Source organism: Seriola dumerili, unplaced genomic scaffold (assembly GCF_002260705.1).
Source record: "Seriola dumerili isolate Sdu_G_001 unplaced genomic scaffold, Sdu_1.0 BDQW01000025.1, whole genome shotgun sequence".
Classification (NCBI taxonomy): Eukaryota; Metazoa; Chordata; class Actinopteri; order Carangiformes; family Carangidae; genus Seriola; species Seriola dumerili.
This window is the reverse complement of record NW_019174280.1, coordinates 13764936-13783641: the sequence shown is the minus strand read 5'-3', so window position 1 is coordinate 13783641 and position 18706 is coordinate 13764936. Positions and strand designations below refer to the sequence as shown.

At 40.7% G+C, this 18706-nt stretch overlaps 1 protein-coding gene across 2 annotated transcripts in view; it reads left to right on the top strand.

Annotated features, from left to right (window-relative positions):
* LOC111216310 (syntaxin-binding protein 5-like) overlaps positions 1 to 16646 on the top strand; it is an 88514-nt gene extending 71868 nt beyond the window's left edge. The window contains exons 16-27 of one of the 2 annotated variants that reach the window (XM_022737803.1): positions 1210 to 1391; positions 1775 to 1900; positions 2227 to 2378; positions 4260 to 4322; positions 6484 to 6537; positions 8429 to 8479; positions 9545 to 9826; positions 10763 to 11132; positions 12309 to 12474; positions 12645 to 12756; positions 12867 to 13087; positions 13613 to 16646. In XM_022737803.1, the coding sequence (XP_022593524.1) occupies positions 1210 to 1391; positions 1775 to 1900; positions 2227 to 2378; positions 4260 to 4322; positions 6484 to 6537; positions 8429 to 8479; positions 9545 to 9826; positions 10763 to 11132; positions 12309 to 12474; positions 12645 to 12756; positions 12867 to 13087; positions 13613 to 13654 (1821 nt within the window). In that variant the 3' untranslated portion in view covers positions 13655 to 16646. The remainder of the gene's footprint in view (positions 1 to 1209; positions 1392 to 1774; positions 1901 to 2226; positions 2379 to 4259; positions 4323 to 6483; positions 6538 to 8428; positions 8480 to 9544; positions 9827 to 10762; positions 11133 to 12308; positions 12475 to 12644; positions 12757 to 12866; positions 13088 to 13612) is intronic. The other variant, XM_022737804.1, reaches the window with a different exon arrangement.
* The last annotated feature ends 2060 nt before the right edge of the window (positions 16647 to 18706 follow it).

Genomic DNA, 18706 nt, shown 5'->3' with positions numbered 1-18706 from the left:
TTATGGGGGTGTGATGGGAGTCCGTGTTTAATGACATAAAGAGGAACGGTGTTTAATCTGCGAGTGCAGGCTCACAGCTCCTATATTACAAGTGAGACAGATGTGCACGTATATGCTTAGTTTCTGCCGTTTGGTCGTCGGAGCAGTGGAGTGTTAGAGTGGTTACCAGCAAGATACTTTGTTTATTTATGATTTTGGCATCATTTTTGTGTTGCTGATGCTCTAGACTTCACAGAGATCACTTGTCAATCAAAGTGCTGTACCCGTGGGCAGTACTGTGATGTGTTTTTACTTGCAGGTCTGTTAATGAATTTTAATTTTTTTTTTTTTTTTTTTCAAGCTGGTGCCCTTTACGTGTTCAGCACTGTTTGTCCTAAATATCCAAATGTTTTGTTCTCCAAAACAAGCTGAGCTTATAGCCAGAGGTAAACCTGTAGGCTCCAGTGCCCTGCTTAAGAGCTCTTTGGCAACAGCTATTGAAGGAGATGGATTCAAATCAACCACTTAGCAGTTAGCAGAAGCCTCGCAGTTTTTCTGTGGGTGACTGCCAGTGCTGATGGATGTGTCAGAGAAATTTTTAGACACTTTTTCCTACGCTCTCAGAGTGTGACTGGGATGTGGATCAGGAGTAGATACGCAGTGGTAGCGGGCTGTAATTAGGAGAACAACCTTCCCTTTGCACAAGGTCAAACACCTCTCTGTAACCTTGCACAAATGAAGGTAGAAGAGGAAAGAGACAGGCGGGAGTGAGAGTCTGAAGAAGGACACTGATTGCTCTTCACTCCCACATGTCGGTGGGGCTAATGAGACTGACGGAATGCAAAAAGAGAGGAGCTTGTGAGCATTGTGTGCATGCGTGTGTGTGAGTGAGTTTAGGTGATGTGCGTGTGTCAGTGTGAAGGCGGAGGTTACAGAGAAGTAGCCTGAAGGAGGACTTAGAAGGGAGGGGATATTTCAGTATTGGAGGACCTCTTTGACTCTCAATCTTCCTACACACACACACACACACACACACACACACATCAAACGAATCTCTATCATCAAAGTGATGCGGGTGTCACATACGCTCGTTTGACTTTTCTCATCCTCGTCCTTGTTTTTAAAGAGTTTTGTATCTGTAATATGAGTTTTCTGATCTCCTCTTTTACAAATTTGCTAACATCTTGCGTGTCGATGTTCTCATGCGCACCTATGCGTTGTCTCATACAGCTACTAGAAGTGCGAATGCAGTACGAGCTGAATGACATAGAGTCTCCAGACGGCGGGGGTGGAGGCGGGGAGCAGACATCGGCGCTTCCAACACCCGGTGCCTCCCCTCAGACAAGCGGCCCACCTTCACACCCCCCCACCAGCAGCAACAACTCTGACGGAGGCAACGTGCCCTGCCTCAAGTATGGAACACACACACACACACACACACACACACACATACAGAAGCACTTGCATAAACTCTCATAAGCACCGGGAATGCTTGCACACACATACTCATACACACAAGACTCTTGCCTTTTGCCTCAAGCACACTTGCACAGACTTAGTCAGCGCCTGAAGCATTCTCAGCCTCAGCCTCCCCATCATCCCCTTGCAACCACTCAAGCCAGACCCTCAACACACGCAACTGCTTCAGGACTGCAGCTGCACTACTTCTCATTCTCTTTATGAAATCTTTTTTTTTTTTTTAGTTTTTGCCTCTCTCACTTCTGTCTCCCCTCCTTTCTGTTTTTTTCTTGCTGTCTCTGTTCCTCTCCATTCCACTCTGTCTTCCTCTGTCCAGAGTGCGCAGTACTCCTCTGAAGCAGTCTCCAGGTTACCAGGTAGACTTGGTGGTCCAGTTAGTGTGGGTGAGTGGAGAGCCTCCTCAGCAGATCACAAGTCTGGCGCTCAATTCCTCCTACGGCCTGTAAGTACACACACAGTAACATCTCAGTCAGAACTAGAATCAAATGGAAGTCTCTTCTGTAAAGATAGTGATAAAATACTGTTTCATCTGAAGCTAAAATATAAAATAACTAAAGAACATCTTGCAAGGACAAAATATGCAAAGTGGATGTGGATACAATTTTGTATTTGACACAGCAGGAAAACTAACAGCTCGAAAAAAACAAAACCAAATCAAATCTCATAAAGTCACTTTATCTTTCTGCCTTTTCATCCTTGTCTGAACACCTCCCCCCTTCTCCCTCCTGCTTCTTCCACTTCCTCCTCGACTCTGTCACCCCTCCCCAGAGTGGTGTTTGGCAACAGTAACGGTCTGGCGGTGGTGGACTACATCCAGAAGACAGTAGTGCTGAACTTGGGGACGGTCGAGCTTTACGGCTCCAATGACCCCTACCAGAGACAGCCCCGGTCGCCAAGAAAGACGCGACAGCCTTCTGGAGGTAATGAAAGAAAAAGAAAACTTTTAACAAAACTTTTCTGAACGCATAAAACAGTAGAAGGGTTTTTTTTTTTGCTTCCTTCCTTCAATATAGTGAAACTACAAGATGTAACTCGCTGTTCATTTATGTCCACAGCTGACTAATCACACATCCAAACTCAACAGCTAAGTGGCTGCACACCAGACTTCCAAGTCACTCTGGGATGAGCAAGATATTTTTTATTCCTTCACACTCAGCAGCCATAGTCATTAACTCAAGTCCTTCTGTTTTGTGCACATACACACACAGTTAAAGGACCAAATGGCTCTTACATTGATAGTGCTGTCATTAAGTTACGTATGTAAATCGAATAATGTGTATCAAGCACTGCATTAGCGTGAGTAACATCCTCATTGCCAGTGAACATAGGCGTGGCCATTTCATATAGTATTAGAAACATTTTATGGACTTTCCATTTTTTGTATTATTGCTTAATGTTTGTTAATGTCCAGCTACTAAAGCCATTAATCTTATATGGTCCAGCTTATCTGTTCTTTCAGCAAGAACAAGCTCCAGTTTTTTTAAACTTTACAATACTGAAATACTGTACATGATTCTTTATCTTAGTTCCCTGTAGTTTTCTTCAGTGACCATTAATGCACCATCCTCTTCACGTCTCTTGTCTTAAAGGCAAAATGTAACAATCTGGGAAAATTGCACAGAACATCAAATACCACTTGTCAACGAAAATCAGATTTAATATACAAGTATTCACAGTGTGTTTTCACTGAAGGTCTGGGTTAGAATGATAATCAGTCTCGCATTGAACATTATGACTTGTTTTTGCCACTGGAGCTTACTAGCAATGATTACTGAGACTCCAGAACCCCCACAGGTCCAGCATCCTTGAACTTATCCGTGAACTGATCCGAATATGAGAATGAATGAAGTCGTAGAACAGCACACGTTGCATCTACAAACGCTGCTACCCTGACTTCATACGGTTGACACACGACGGAGCAATTTAACAACACAAATGCGCACTCTTACTTTGGGCGACTTTCTCTCTTTGTCCATCTGCCTCTCTCTGTCTCTCTCTCTCTCTCTCACAGCCCATCCCTTTTACACATATCGCCACTGCAGCTACACAGTACCACTGATGGATAATAGGATGCTTTCAGTATGGACACGCTGCCACCATGTGGTAGACAGCGGCAGTGCAGCTACGTAGACGATGCCGCAGTGTCATGATGATGCACTGCCCATACTTAAGCAAAAGTTGATGGATGAATTAGGAGGCTGTGTGTGTGTGTGTGTGTGTGTGTGCATACTGAGGGACTTCTTTTTGATATTTACGATAGTGTATGCACACACACACACACACACACACACACACACACACACACACACACACACAGCACACACAGTACACACAGAGCATCTGGTGTCACTGACTGGTGAGCAGTGGGCTGGCACCTGTCAGAGCTTGGCGAGTGTGAGCAGTAATCAGGCATCCAGCTGTGTTTCTCTGCCAGCAGGGACTGCTGTCTGCTTGGCTTTCTGCCTCAAAGGACAATGTCACACACACACACACACACATGCACACACTCACACACAAACGCGCAAGCAGCAAAGGGAGGAATTAGTCTTACAAATGGGTGAGGAATAATTGAAGTTGTGCTAAATCATACATTTAATGTGTGAGTGAAGCACAGTTTTTCATGGGCTGGTCTGGTGATCAGTTTTCTTGCTGAATGAAGAGAACATTAGACGTGGAAATCATCCATATGAACATATGATCTTGTCCAGTCTCCAAAGACGTGGTGTAATCTGAAGTTCCGTCAGACTTGGCAGTATGTGTGGCAGTAATTAAGAGGTTTAAGTGTGTGATCTCTGCTGCAGGTCTATGCGACATCAACGAGGGCTCAGCCACATCAGAGGACCGCTGCAAGTCCCCTACTTCAGGTAACATGTCCTTCAGCGTCTTATTGAAAAGTGGGGAAAATATAACACAGATTTAGTGCTTTCTAGATGTAAAACCCAAAGACTAAAGCAGTCAAAAATATACCTCTAATATCAAGTGTTTGAATGCAAGAGAAGCACTGGTTAGGGAAGAAGATTAATGTTTCAAAAGAGCCTCTACTTCTAATACAGTTTTATTGAAATTGTAGCTCATCAAACTGGAACTGTACGTTTATGGGTTTTTTGTTTGAACCATAAAATTGTCTGGCTGTCAATTTGCATTCTACCTCAGTCTTTAGAAATGCACTGTTTGAGTTTAATACCATACGTTTATGGGTTTTTGAGAGTATTTTCCCGTTCGTGCATGCATTCTCTTGCAACTTTGCAGAGTTCAGTAGACAGGAATAAATTTGTTTTAATATCACTCAGTATCCTCGAAAACTGGGTTATAGGCTGTAAATGTATCCCATCTCTATGATGCTGATGCAGTGTGACAGCTAAGAGTCATAAACTGAATCAAACTGTTAAACAAAACTCTGCATTCTGGTAGAGAAACACATTAATTTGCATTAATCAGAATATTACTTAAACTGAAAATGTTCAAACTAAAGCGCCTTGGGTATTTTCACATATTCAGAAACTACAATATAAATAGTAGATCAACAGTTAAACATATCACTTGCAAAGATGATGTGAATTAACTTCTGACTTGAATTTTGAGCAGGGATCCTCTTTCAGTGAAACATTTAAATGTGTCTGGGTGCACCGTTCTGAAGCTGATTCTTTGTCAACCATTATCATATTAAGCAGTTTTCATATCAGTGCAGATGACCAGATGAAAGCAAACAAAACAGATTGTACTGTAGGAAAACAAAAAACAATTTTCATTGTCAACTTTATGTCAGTTACCACATTATGCACCACCTCTAAGTGCAAATGTTTATCCCTCTGATGATCGTGTTGAAGTGTGTTGTGTTTTGCAGCAGTCAGATTCTCTGTCGCTCTTTTACTTGCCTCCCTCTTAATCTACGTCATTAGTATTTCGGCTGAAGGTGCTTGAAGAGAGAACAGCCCAGATCCATCTCATTAGGGGTAGCTTGGCATTAGCACACTGAAAATAAGGAGCTTTTTAAAAAGGTCAGACGGAAAACAAATCTCAAAGTCTGGAGTCCTGCCACTTTTTCCAGGTATGATGGCTGTCCCAGCCCCCATGTCTGGTGCCACCAGACTGTGGTCTGATACATCTGTCTGCTCTGCATTATTCATTGGACGGAGAGTGATAAGGTGCCTTCCTGCAAAAAATGTCTGCCTTAAAAAGTCATTTAATCTCAGGCTAAGTGTTGGTTTTTCTTTCTCTTTTTCTCTTTTGGTAAGTGATAAAGTCTGCCAATGGAAGGAAGTAATTTAAACTTCTTCTTTTCATGTCTTTTCACCAGTTTTACCTTGAAAGAAGCCGCAGTATGATGAATTAAGACTCCATTAGTGCCAGGACAGTGTCACTTTATTCAAGAAAATTCTTGGAATAGTTTGATTTGCATTTAAAACGACTTAATGACTGTACCTCTTACAAGTGTCAATGCTAAACCACTTACAGTAATAAGATGGGCATTTCTGTGCAAGTTAGTCCTCCCCTAAAGACACCTTTTTTATTTCATTTCATTTTTGGCACACTAAATCTTCGTGTGTTAGTTTTTTTTTTTTTGTTTATTTTACATTTAGGACAATGTGCTTTCGATCATTAGAATTAGATATTAGAATTATGCTATCCAGATGAAATAGCAAAATTGAATAATTGGTTTTGATTTCAGGTACAAACGCATTGGAAATTTAAATTTCATGTACCTTCGATAGCTAAAAAATTAAAAGTGATTAGAGCCTCCACCTGGTGTGATTTATCCAGCCAAGGTTTTATGTTCATTTATATACAGCAGGCAGTTTTGATATTATACCATATTCTCTCAAAGGTACATATCATGTCAGGCAACTTGGTGTTTGAATCTGAATTTTGAATCAGCTTTATTGAAACTAAAAGGGTGGGTTTGCTGCCAAGTACCAAACACGTACTCATCATACTATCGGGGATAGCTTGTATGTAGTAACAAGCCAAAGGGTGTTTCTAACTGCACATTTACTGTACTTTACTTTCCCCCTTACACCCCTAAAGTGTTGATGTCAAACAGCAATCTACAGCAATTCTACAATGGAGGTGGTAGAGGAGGTAAGATTGGCCAAAGATTTTCATCAGAGGCTTTGTAGGCAGGACAAACATGCTCCAGATTTGTTCCCCCACCCCCCTGTATTTTTTTTTTCTTTGTCGTAGAGAAACTGTCTCTGTCGTCCGTGTCATAGTCACCACAGTCAGAAGAAATAGAGTAGATAACAGAGAGCCGGAGTCCAAATCTCCTTGCGGGTTAGCTTCTGTTCCACTATCTTTTGGTTATCGCTGTCCAATCATAAACAACTGTAGTTTTTTTTTTTTCTTTTTCTTTTTTGGTTAAAATGACAACGTGTGCTCATATTTTACTGTTGAGCACAGAAGTGTATGGACAGACTGTACATCAAGAACTGAAAGCTCTTGGAGCAGAGGCTAACCTGGAAGCAGGGTGGGACTACAGCTGTCAGTAGACCTTAGATGCCTTACACACATATTGCATGCTACATGTATGTAGCACGAGTGTCAGATTGTAAATGTGCCTGCGTTTGATATCTGTCCCGATATGACTGTCCATAGTACAGTAAAGTACGATGACATCTCAGAGCGGCGAGCAACTCATCTGTCCAACTGTGTCTTTATGTACCTCCAGTGTGTGTTGATGAAACAGATAATTACTTGTTTAATTACTGTTTAAGTAAAATTAAGCATTTCCTGTTCAGATAAGGGGATTCAGAATCCCACAGTTTCAAGTGACAGATAGTAGGTGGAATGGCTATTATATATATATATATAAGAGACTGGAATTTTCCACTTTGCCAAGACCTGACCATCCTGAAACCAACTGAAGCATTACCTCATTTAAATAGTATGAACCCTGGTAAAACCTAACCATCACAAGACTTACAATGCACTCACACGAAAAGCCCAGCTGCCCTACACACCCACACAAGGGGTTTCACTAATTTTGCCTAATAAGACCTTTTAACCTCTGACTGAGCTTAATTTAGACATTACCCCTCAATCATTTTATTGGTTCATGGAGTTTAGTGATGTCACATCATTGCCGCCCAGCTCTACAATAAGTGAAAACACCTACGTGGGTGTCTTGAGCCTTTGAATATCAGTATACCGTTAGGGCGGGAGCTGGACAACAGCAAACTTTGAATAAAAAAAATAAAAAAAACGATTGAATTGAAAAGATGCAAATCAAAAGGAATACAAAAAATGCATTCAGCCTGCTCTATAGGGTGTTCCTGCAGATATTTTTTTATTTGCTAAGGTGGGTTTTTATCATATACTGTACAGATTATTTTACTTCTTTCACCTCAAGAGAGAGAAATAATATGTAATCCCCTCATCTATACCCTCAGAATGAAAAGATTAGTGATCCGGATCTAAAAATCCAATGCCTTATATGGAATAATGTGACTTTAGATGGGGATGGAGAAGCGGAATGAGGTGATCGCGGTGGGAGTTATTAACAGACATTCAGTCAACTTTACTTAGCCTACAATAACTATTTCCATAGTAACCATCTTTTTCACTGTCTTCTTCCATCTCCTGTTCAATATTTTCTGTTTCCTGTTTCCTTCTCGTTCTTGGTGCATGCTCCTGTGGCATGAGGGTCCTGAATGGCTGTGCAGTCTGGATGTATCTTTACCAGTCCTCTCTTCCAGGGCATTGTGCACCCAGAGGTCACCTCCTTTGTTTTGTCTGTCACAGCATGCCTCTGTGAAATACAGGGATGTCCTTACGCAGTGTCTTCTCCTGTGTAAAGCATTTTGGCTCTTCTAGTCAGTGAAACAATCCCCAGGCACTTCCACAGCCTTTTGTCATTTTTGTGTATTTAAGCTTTATGCACAGTCCAATCCCAGTGCTAGTTATCTAGCTTTGCATGGCATCGTGTGTTAGCTTAGACGTGTATTTGTAAAGAGGGATGTTCTCTTTTTTCCAGCAAAGATGTCACGGAAATTAAGCTTGCCTACTGAGCTAAAGCCAGACTTGGGTAAGCCCTGACTTCGTGTCTCCAAACAATTTGTATGATATTGCAGTATATCTTTCTCACTCCAACTGGACTCACATCACATTTCATTAGTCCGGTTTTATCTGGTTATTAGCCTCAAAATTGGCAAGCTATGCAGATTTTCTTCTAAGTTTGCATGAGACAAAAGTAGCACTGATCTGATCTGAATTGAAACTCATTCAACCAAACAATATTTTTTGGAATAAATTCAGTGTGAAATTCTCTGCAGTACTCCCACCTTTTGAGCTTGGTGGGGGTCTTGTTAGAGGTCAGTGGTGCTAAGCCAAACTTTGCACACTCCATCTCACTGTAAAGCTTTCTTTAACTTTTGCAGCTTTCTCTTTCTCTCCTGTGTTCTTCATGTCTTTCCTTTCTCTCTCTGATTGGTTCCCAAATATAAATATTTTCACTTTAAAAACTTCTTCAGGGGTGTACAGCTTTACCATGGATGGAACATGTGGGTCAAATCAAAATGTGCACGTGCCAATGTATTTACCTGTTTGTTTAAGAGTCCCAGTGCTATACACTTCCCCAAAGCGCCTCACAGCTGGTTATTTTATACTAATATAACGACTTATTGGGGATGGAACATTTAAAGATTTTGATTGGTTTGTGAAAATGTGTTGTTTCTATTGTACAATAAACTGTAGGACAGATGGGATATTGTAAATTGCCATCAATTAGGTTTGAGGGCATTCTTCTCTGATGACCAACGGACAGATTTATGGACACCAGCCTTTGATACATTTACCAGCTGTTAATAATGTAAACCTATGCCGTCTCTCCCAGTTCCCTGGATCAACATTGACCATCATCATTCAATATCTTACAGAACAAATACATTCGTAACACAGCTGGTATATCTCGAGTCTTGTAAATTTCAACCAAAAATCATTTATCTTCCAAAGCGTTTACTGTCAACTATGAAAACCGATCACTTATGATCATTTTATTCTGTAAGTACAGCACAGTGGTCACATTTGTCTTGTCTGTCTCGTACTGTCATTGCTTTGCGGGTGCTTTACCTCTCTTGTTTTCTCCTCACTGTCCTCCTGTCTGTATGCCCGCCGCGGGGTGCCAACCCATTAGACCACCGGGACAATTCTTTCAGCCGCTCTCGCTCCTCCAGTGTCACCAGCATCGACAAGGAAGCCCGAGAAGCCATCAGCTCCTTCCACTTCTGCGAGACCTTCGCCCGGAAGGGAGACAGCACTTTGACACACTGCCTGTATGTGGGCACCTCCCTGGGAACCGTGCTGGTTCTAGCTCTCACATTGCCACCTGCTGGGGAGCAACGACAACTGCAGCCGGTTATCATTTCACCTACAGGTGGGTAATGGGAGCATGGAAGTGAGGAACGGATGGAAAATGGGGTGATAGATAACAGTCTTGTAGCTGTGGTAAATGAAGACCAGACATTTAAGTTATAGGTAACTTGTTTTCTTCTAAACAAGACACAGTTGTGTTTACATTCAGTGTTTCTCAACAAAACAAATTGTGTATGACTTTGATGCCTTAAAAACAAGTTGATAGCATCTCTTTACTATTTGCCAATCATTGGCACCAAAACACAAAGAAATTTAGCAATGAAGCAGTGAAAGCAAGAAGAAGACTACAGGCAACTGTAAATATGGATGTAAATAATGTATATTTTGACATGATCAAAAACTGGCCCTGGAAATGGTTTATGAGGAAAGTAGCAAAGAACTGGGGGGCATCATTTGGCCCCCACATTACAATTTTTGAGGCAAACAGCAGTTACGGTTAACTTCTTATTGACATATTTGATGGACAGACCTCACTTCTTTAGCTAACAAGATTCTCTTCAGCATCTGCACCTTGTATCAGCTGTTCTTCTTCTTCTTTCTATTGCATGTGCTATACATGTAAATTACTGCCCGTTATAGTGGTTTTTGGTTTGATGAAGCCTTGTACACATACAAAACCCCCTAAGATCCACTTATGAAAAAACATTGCTTGATTGCACCACTTGTGTTCAAAAACTGAACAGCGTACCTTCAAAATGAAAAGATGAAAATCACAAAAATTGGAGGCAGATTATATAAGATAAAGGAAAGGTAAGGTAGGATAAATGTTTATACTGACAAAAACCACAAATTTATAAATTGTATAATGTGCATAGAAACCTGTTCATCCAAAATTAGGGTTAAAGGGTTTCCACAAAATACCAGTCCTATGAAAAAGATAAAGCCACAGAGTTTAAACTCAGATTCCAGTAACAAGCCTTTTCCATCCATTCACCAGGCATGTTGGTACGGCTGAAGGGCAGCATCTTGCGCATGGCTGTCCTGGACTCCACAGGGTCCCAGATGCCCCCCGCGTACGAGCCTTGGTTTGAGCCTAACGTTACAGCAGATGGTGAAGAAAGAGAGAAGGTCCGCAAGCGCCGGCCCGTCTCTGTGTCCCCTTCCACCTCCCAGGACCTCAACGAGAGCCAGTACGCTGTGGTGTGCTCAGAGAAACAGGCCAAAGTCATTTCCCTCCCCTCCCAGACCTGCATCTATAAACACAGCATCACAGAGACCTCCTTCATCTTGCGGGTAGATGTGGTGCAGATGAGCCAAGGCATGTGTGTGGCTTGTTTCTGTGCCAACGGCCACATCATGACCCTCAGGTGAGAAACATGTCAGGCTGCATCAAAGACCGGACAGAAATAGTGGGTTATTAATAGAATATATCAATCAAAGTCAGTTTGAATAAATCATGTTCTTATTGCTAGATTTAAGTAGATGTGATCCACCTTTAGTCTTGCATTGTATGTTGTATTACTTTCACAGAGAGTCAGTGTGACCCTGGTATTTATTTGCCAGTGCTGGTCAGTGTTGCATTGATACTCTTAGTCTAGTCTTCTGAGATTTAAACAATGTAAAAAAAAAAAATAAGAAAAGAAGTCAAAGCTCAAGCTAGTCAACGAAAGGATAAATCAGTCATGACCAACAGAGGAGCAGGAGACAAGCACAGGTGTCTTCTCATGAGCTCATCAGGGTCGTGAATTAGGATTCAGTTAGAAGTTGTGTATTCAGCTATATTTTGGCAAAGATATAACATTTGGAACAGTCTGAGCACACAGATGGAGAAGTGCATTAGGCTGCAGAAATGGTTTGAGAAAGTTATTTGGAATTTTTTTTCAATATGAAACTCCAAACTGACTACAGCCTTCACACTCCGTCGGGGTCCGCTTTAATGTTATGTGATGGTGGAATTATTCTTGTCTTCACGGTGCTATGTGTCATTTATTTTTTTCATTTCATTCTTTTAACCCCAGTGCTAAACCAAACCATCAATGCTGCACCGTTACCTTTGTCTTAAATTTGACCTCACTATTAAAACCAACATCACAAGTTTAGGAACAACCAACACGGGCATGCAAAACACACAGCAGGTTGATTTTCATGCAGTGTGTGGAAGGACATAAGTGAGGAGGGGTGTAATAGTCTGTCGCTCATCCTCATTAATCTTCACTTCCCTAGAGGAGAGAGACACAGAAAGAACAGCCGTCCATATGGGTGTCTGACAGAGCAAGGGTGCCCAGCCGTCTGCCTGTCTCTTTTTGTGTGCTGTGCTGTGCTGTGCTGTGTGTGTGTGTGTGTGTGTGTGTGTGTGTGTGTGTGTGTGTGTGTGTGTGTTGTGTTGTGGTGTGTGTGTGTGTGTTTGCTTGCCTTGCATGAACAATGTCATTACCGCTTCAGTGGACTGAAATATTCTAGATACAGTGTTAGAAGGCAGAGATGTTGATATTGTATTGCTTAGATCTAAAACAACTTGAAATACTTCTGTGTGTCCTTTCTAGTTTGCCAGGACTGAGACCGCTCATGGATGTAAACTACCTGCCTTTGACAGACATGCGGATAGCCAGGACATTTTGTTTCACCAACCTAGGTCAGGCCATGTACCTCTGCTCCCCCACTGAGGTCCAGAGGATCACTTACAGCCAGGACACCTGTGAAAACCTACAAGTCAGTACACTTTATATATTTATGCAGATGTTTTAGGAAACATTATAATGTATTCTGTTTGTTGTATTATGTGTATGTCTACAGTAGTGGATAACAAAACACTGAATAAGTTGATACAGGCAGTCAAACTGTGTGTAGCAGTGTAATGTATTTGTGTGCTGATGTTTTAGGAGATGCTGGGTGAACTTTTTACACCAGTGGAGACACCAGAGGCACCCAACAGAGGGTTCTTCAAAGGTCTCTTTGGAGGAGGAGCACAGTCACTGGACAGAGAGGAGCTATGTATGCCAAACCTACACGTGCCAAGATATACAGGGGTTCAGTCCCTAGTTGATGCAAAGTTTCCTTCACACAACTCTTCCTGTTTTTCTCTCCTTTCCTCCTTCATGCAGTTGGTGAGTTATCAGCCGGAAAGGCATCTCGAAGTCTGGCCCAGCACATCCCAGGCCCGGGTGGCATTGAGGGCATGAAGGGGGCAGCCTCTGGTGTGGTTGGAGATTTGGCACGTGCCCGAATAGCACTGGATGAAAGAGGCCAGAAACTGGGCGAGCTGGATGAGAGGACAGCTGCCATGATGGCCAGCGCAGATTCCTTTTCCAAACACGCCCATGAGGTAACAGAAAATGCGAAGTTCAAAATATGGAGCGAGCAGTTTCTGTTTACACAGTAAACAAGCAAGGCCACCATTGCTGCTCATACTTGTGCATACATACCTATTAAAGTTAAAGTGTAGACTGAGGAAATTTTGGAAATAGTTCACTGGGGAATAATCTTCTAATGACAGGAGACATTGGATATACAATGTGGTAATAATTTTGTTTCAGAAATATTAGTCACTTATACTATTTACCCAGTAGAGGGCAGTATATACCTGCACAAAGTCCACAGTACTGCGGGTAGGGAACTTACTCTCACTTTTTGTCTGACATTTCCCTGTCAGGAATGAAATACGTATAGCTTCTGAAATATGAGAGCTCCAATTCCACACAATCTTTATAATTTGACTGACCAGTCATCATTTAAAGAAGTCTAAAGTGAACTTCAGTGTCAGCAGAAGGATTAAGAATCATGGACAGAGCACCAGTTAGGTAGGTCTTCCTCATACCTGTTCTCACTTCAACATTTCCTCTGTTTTCAGATGATGCTGAAGTGCAAAGACAAAAAATGGTACCAGTTCTGATCAGTGACGGGGGAGGAGCAGAGCTCCATGGACAAGGCTTTCACCTTCCATTGGCTCATTTGGACTCACCATGACCCCCCTCCCCAACCCGTCCGTCTGTCCATTCATCCATCCCTCCAAGCCTTCTTCACTGAGACACTTGGGATTTTCTTCCCTAGCACAATGTTGAATACTGTTCTTACCTCAGTCTTAAGGTGGAACTGAGGGGTAGACAGGGGAGAAGGACAACCTCAGAGGAAGCAAATAAATGGTGTCTTTTTTTATTTTCTCGTCTGTTTGTTTATCTCTGTTCAGCCTCTCTTCTGAGGTAGCCAATTGGCCCACGCACCTGGACATTCTTCATACTCATTTGCCAAAAACATCCTTTACTGTTTTCTCCACTCGGAGCCCACCGTGGGCAGTATTCAAACCCATGAACACAGCTGAAAAAAGACAAATACCTAATGAAGAAACAAAGACTACAAAAAATTATTTAAATGTAAAAAGAAGGAAAAAGAATCTAAATACATCATTATATATACATAAATCTAATAAATGTGCAATGCTGTATCCACTTCCGAGTGACTAGTACAAAAGAAAGGGATAACTCATGGAGGAGACAGGAGCAAGGTGAGAAGGCTGAAGGAGGCAGCGTTGGAGATCCAAAAGAAGTGCTGCGACAGTGACAGACGCCTCCTCTATGCAGACAGTCACAGGGATAAAAGCAACTTATTCTGATGTACACTGGATATCTCTTCATCTCGCTCAACCTCTAGACTCTCCTCTGTATCTTACAGACTTTCATATCGTTACCAACAGTGTGTGTGCGCGTGTGTGTGTGCGTGTGTGTGTGTGTGTGTGTTAATTTCTATTTTCTTGCCATTCCTCTATTTGTTGGGTTTTTTGCTCCGTCTGTATTATTGGAAAATCTCTTATTTTTCTATTGTTGTGAAAGTGGATGATATTTGATTTGTTGAAAAAAAAATCTGTTTTTGTGGCTTTTGTCTAACAACTCAAATTAATTTCTCCTTATGAAAAGGGCTGGAATCTAAAAGGAGGGCAAGGATATAAAAGGCATATATCATTTAGTACTCACTGACATGATATGAACCACTCACATTTATTGTTTACCTGAGGATTTCAATGCTTCTCTTATCTGATGTGATGCTAACTGCCTCCCTCACCCTCTAATGTCATAAGCTTCCACAGTTTGGCTTAGTCTCTGAGTGTGACTGTACAAATGCTGATCAGATCAGTATTAAATACACTTATAGTCGAGCCAGAATTGTTGGTTTCTAAATTCTGGAGTACACATGAGTAGAAATCCTATTTATGTGTATCCATATATGCAGGATAATAGAAACATGGATGTGTAATCCTTTAAAAGTATGAAATGTAAACATATTTCAGTTTATTTTCAGTATTTTGTTGACAGTTGTCTATATGAGAAAGATGTCTGTGTGATTCCTTTGTTAATATTTATTTATTGAGGTGTAAGAGACAGTTGTGTTTGGTGTCAGAAACTTTCACCTTCATTTATATCTTGTTTCTATATCCATGTTTGCAGTAAAGCTCAAATGTGGTGTATCTCTCTGTCTACCAGGCTTTTAACCTTTATTTGTATATAAGTAAATAGTTTGACAATCTAAGACCAACTGGAAAGTAAATGTCAAGGTTGCTCAAGCAACATAAGAGGAGAGAGGCCATATTTTTTCTGACGCCAAAGAGTTGCTTTAGCTTTTCCATTGCATTATCATTTGGCTCGTCACTCCATGAGTCTTGACACCAGAAGTTATACAGTAATATGTGTAATTCCGCGTGGCTTCACCCATGGAGTGCAGAACCTATTTAGGAGTATTATCATCTTCATCACCTTTCAGGGTTCAAGAAATGGAGCAAGTTGCAATGGAACTCAGCCATTTATAGTAATATTGTATCACAGTATGTCTTTAAATGTAACATTTGGACAAATGTTTAATGTTTAAAGTGGCCTAACTGTCGGTTGATAAGGCTGTTTCCTTAAAACAAAAAACCTGAACCATTCCACTACAGCTCAGACACAACAATATTTATGGTATTCATCTGTGTGTGTGTGTGTATGTGTGTGTGTGTGTGTGTGAATGTGTGTGTTTGTATTTATGTCTGTCTGTGTGTTAGGGCGTGTTCATGTAAATTAAGTGATATAATTTAAGAGATTATATTTTGGTTGTTTAATAATTGATGTTAATGTCCTAGTCGCTCACCAGTCAGCAGTCTGTGTCCAGTCGAGTGTCTGTTACACTAACTAAAGCCACTGATGATGATGATAAAAAAAGATAACAATAGTATAGTCAGCATTAAAGGATGACCTCTGAATTCTGGTTTAATTTAACTGCCGCATGTTCAGTCTTTGCACACATGCTTCAACCCTCCTTCACTTTTCAGTCTTTGCCTTTGTCCTCTAATGTCTCTCTTCCTCCAGTGAGTCTCCTGGTGACTCCATTGGTTCTACAGCTACAGATCTGGCCTCCTGTGTTTAGTAAGCATTTTAGTGTGGATGTTGGTAGGTAGCTCTGTCTTTCCCCCCCATGGCAAAGAAGAAGAAAAAAAATAATTCAGGAAAAATAGCTAGGTTTATTTAGAGGTCATCCCTGAAAACCACTTCAGCGTCTTTCCCTCCAACCCAACTGTTATGTGTTTATTCTTTTTCTTTTTCAATGTTATACTTGTTTCTTCATTTTTGAGTGATTTGTTTCTTGTCCATACACTACAGTATGCAGTATTCTTACCCAATACAATCCACACACTCAAACAACAAGAAGAGGGAGTCCTGTCGATCTGCCATATGCCATCTTCTGTCCTGGATTCAACAGTTATCAGTGGGTTGCAGTATTTTTCTCATTGTAGCCAATTTTCTTGTACAGTTTTATGCAACTTTCACATGGATGTTTATGACTTTATCTGCTGCCACAAAAATTTAGAAATTCTGTAGATAGAGATTACTGTGCAATGGAAAATAAAAGTGGAAAATGTATTTTTGTCTTAAAGAATCTTTTAAAAAACACTTTATACTTCAAATTCAAATATAAAGGTTTTACTATGTTCACATGAAAGAAAAGCATATATACCTGCATTGTAATATTGGGGATGATTACAAGGGATATACAGCACAGTGGTGTACATAGTGTAGGTATGTATGTATGTCCAAACAAAGACAAATAGTGTACATAAAGTTCAGGCTGAGAAGGGGAAACTTGCCATATTTATATCTGTACACTAGATGGCAGCAGACACATACAGTTGCACCTGCATGTAATTAGACTGAGCAGATTTAAGCATTTAGTGAGGTCAATATAAAACAGTGCAATCTTGCTGTCCTACAAGTTATCTTTAGGTGATCCAATGAGGTAATATTTGACTTATTCAAATTTATGGATAAAACAGAAATTGGTCGTGGAATTTGACTAAGAATTGAGAAGCGGATCTGTTCAGTTTTTCAGTTTTAGGTATGATATAATGTATTTTCTAACAGTAACTCTAGCTTGGTGTCTGAGCTTATATGGTCAACTTATACTGTATTGCCCCCTTTCTTAGAGCAACACAATCTTGTATTGATCACACTAAGTGACTTCCAAATGTGTTCTCTGGTTTCTTTGAAGTCATGACAGAGGTGACAGAGCGTTGGCTGGAGCTCTTGAAGGTCAGCTATTTTCAGAAATAAGAGTTTTGATTCGCTCTCGACTGGTTTTCAAGACTTTTTATACTTGAATTACAGACACTGGCAAAGTACCATTAAGTGAGCGATCATGATTTTTGGTAAATGTAATGTTTGGTAAACACTGTGAGGCTTTCTGTAGTATTTTCCCACTTAACTTCCTTAGAATAGATCACTATTAGAAGGAATAGACCCCTTGAATCAGAGATACAATTGTCCTAATTTCAGTCAAGCTGCCCATTGAGGTCAGTAAATTCACCCAGTACTGTATTTACAGGGACTTCAATTGCTGCTGAAAGCAGAGAGACTTCCAGCTTGGCTGACGAAGTCCTGTCGAGAGATTTACAGACCACAACCGTACATTGTCGCTTAATGCTTCCTGACCTCATGTTGTGACTCATTCCTGGTGACTTGAAGGTGAAATTCAGTGTGAAATGATCAGTTAAGACATGAGGCCAGACAAAGCAATATATATGAAGAATGAAATACAGTAATAGATTTTTTTCTTAAAGTTTATAAGTCAACACAAAAAACCTTTTTGCAAAAAAAAAAAAACTGGCTGCTGGGATAAAGCAGACCATGGCAGGATGTCTCGCCTGCATCTGTTTTTCTGATCGATCTAACAAAAAGCAGATACACTAGGTCCATAAGTTGATCATCACTGTAGGGCCGCACTGTCTGTAAAATTGTCATCGGATCTGCTAATCTGATTTAACAACAAATTGGGCAAAGCAGAGTTGTGCTTTCTTGTAATACCAAGAAATTGACAAGCAGCAGCATTCATCCTCCTTTCCTAAATATGTGTTAAATTATTTGAACTTGCTACTTGCAAAGATTTATATTCAAAATCCATTTGTAAAATCCACAATTCAATAAAAGTTATAGATCTAAAAATACATACACAAAAAAGTAATCTAGTCTTTGTATCCAGGAAATGGTTATGACTCTCCTCCTTCCTTCCCATATAATGAAAAAAGGTTATGGCCGTGTGGCTTATCATCATCCCTTCTTTACATAAACAAAACTATCAGATAGTGGTGTCATAATTTTATTAGGAGAAGTGCATGTGTTTTTCATCAAAGACAAGCTTCTGTTACTCCTAAAGACTGAAGCGTAAGTTTATGGGAAAGAGGGAGAAGGAGACAGAAGAACGGATATTGAGTAGATGAGGAAAAAAAAAATCATGTTGATTTGTTCAATTTGACTGAAGCCATGAAGAGAAGGTCACTGGGGAGAAATGTTTGGTGATGTATACTGTTTGAACCACTGACCTTGTTAGCACATGCACGAACACACAGAGATATAGAGTTAGGCAATCCAGAGCTTGAGCATGCTGCTCAGGAAATGACACATCAGTGTGACTGTTGCTGTGGTGACTG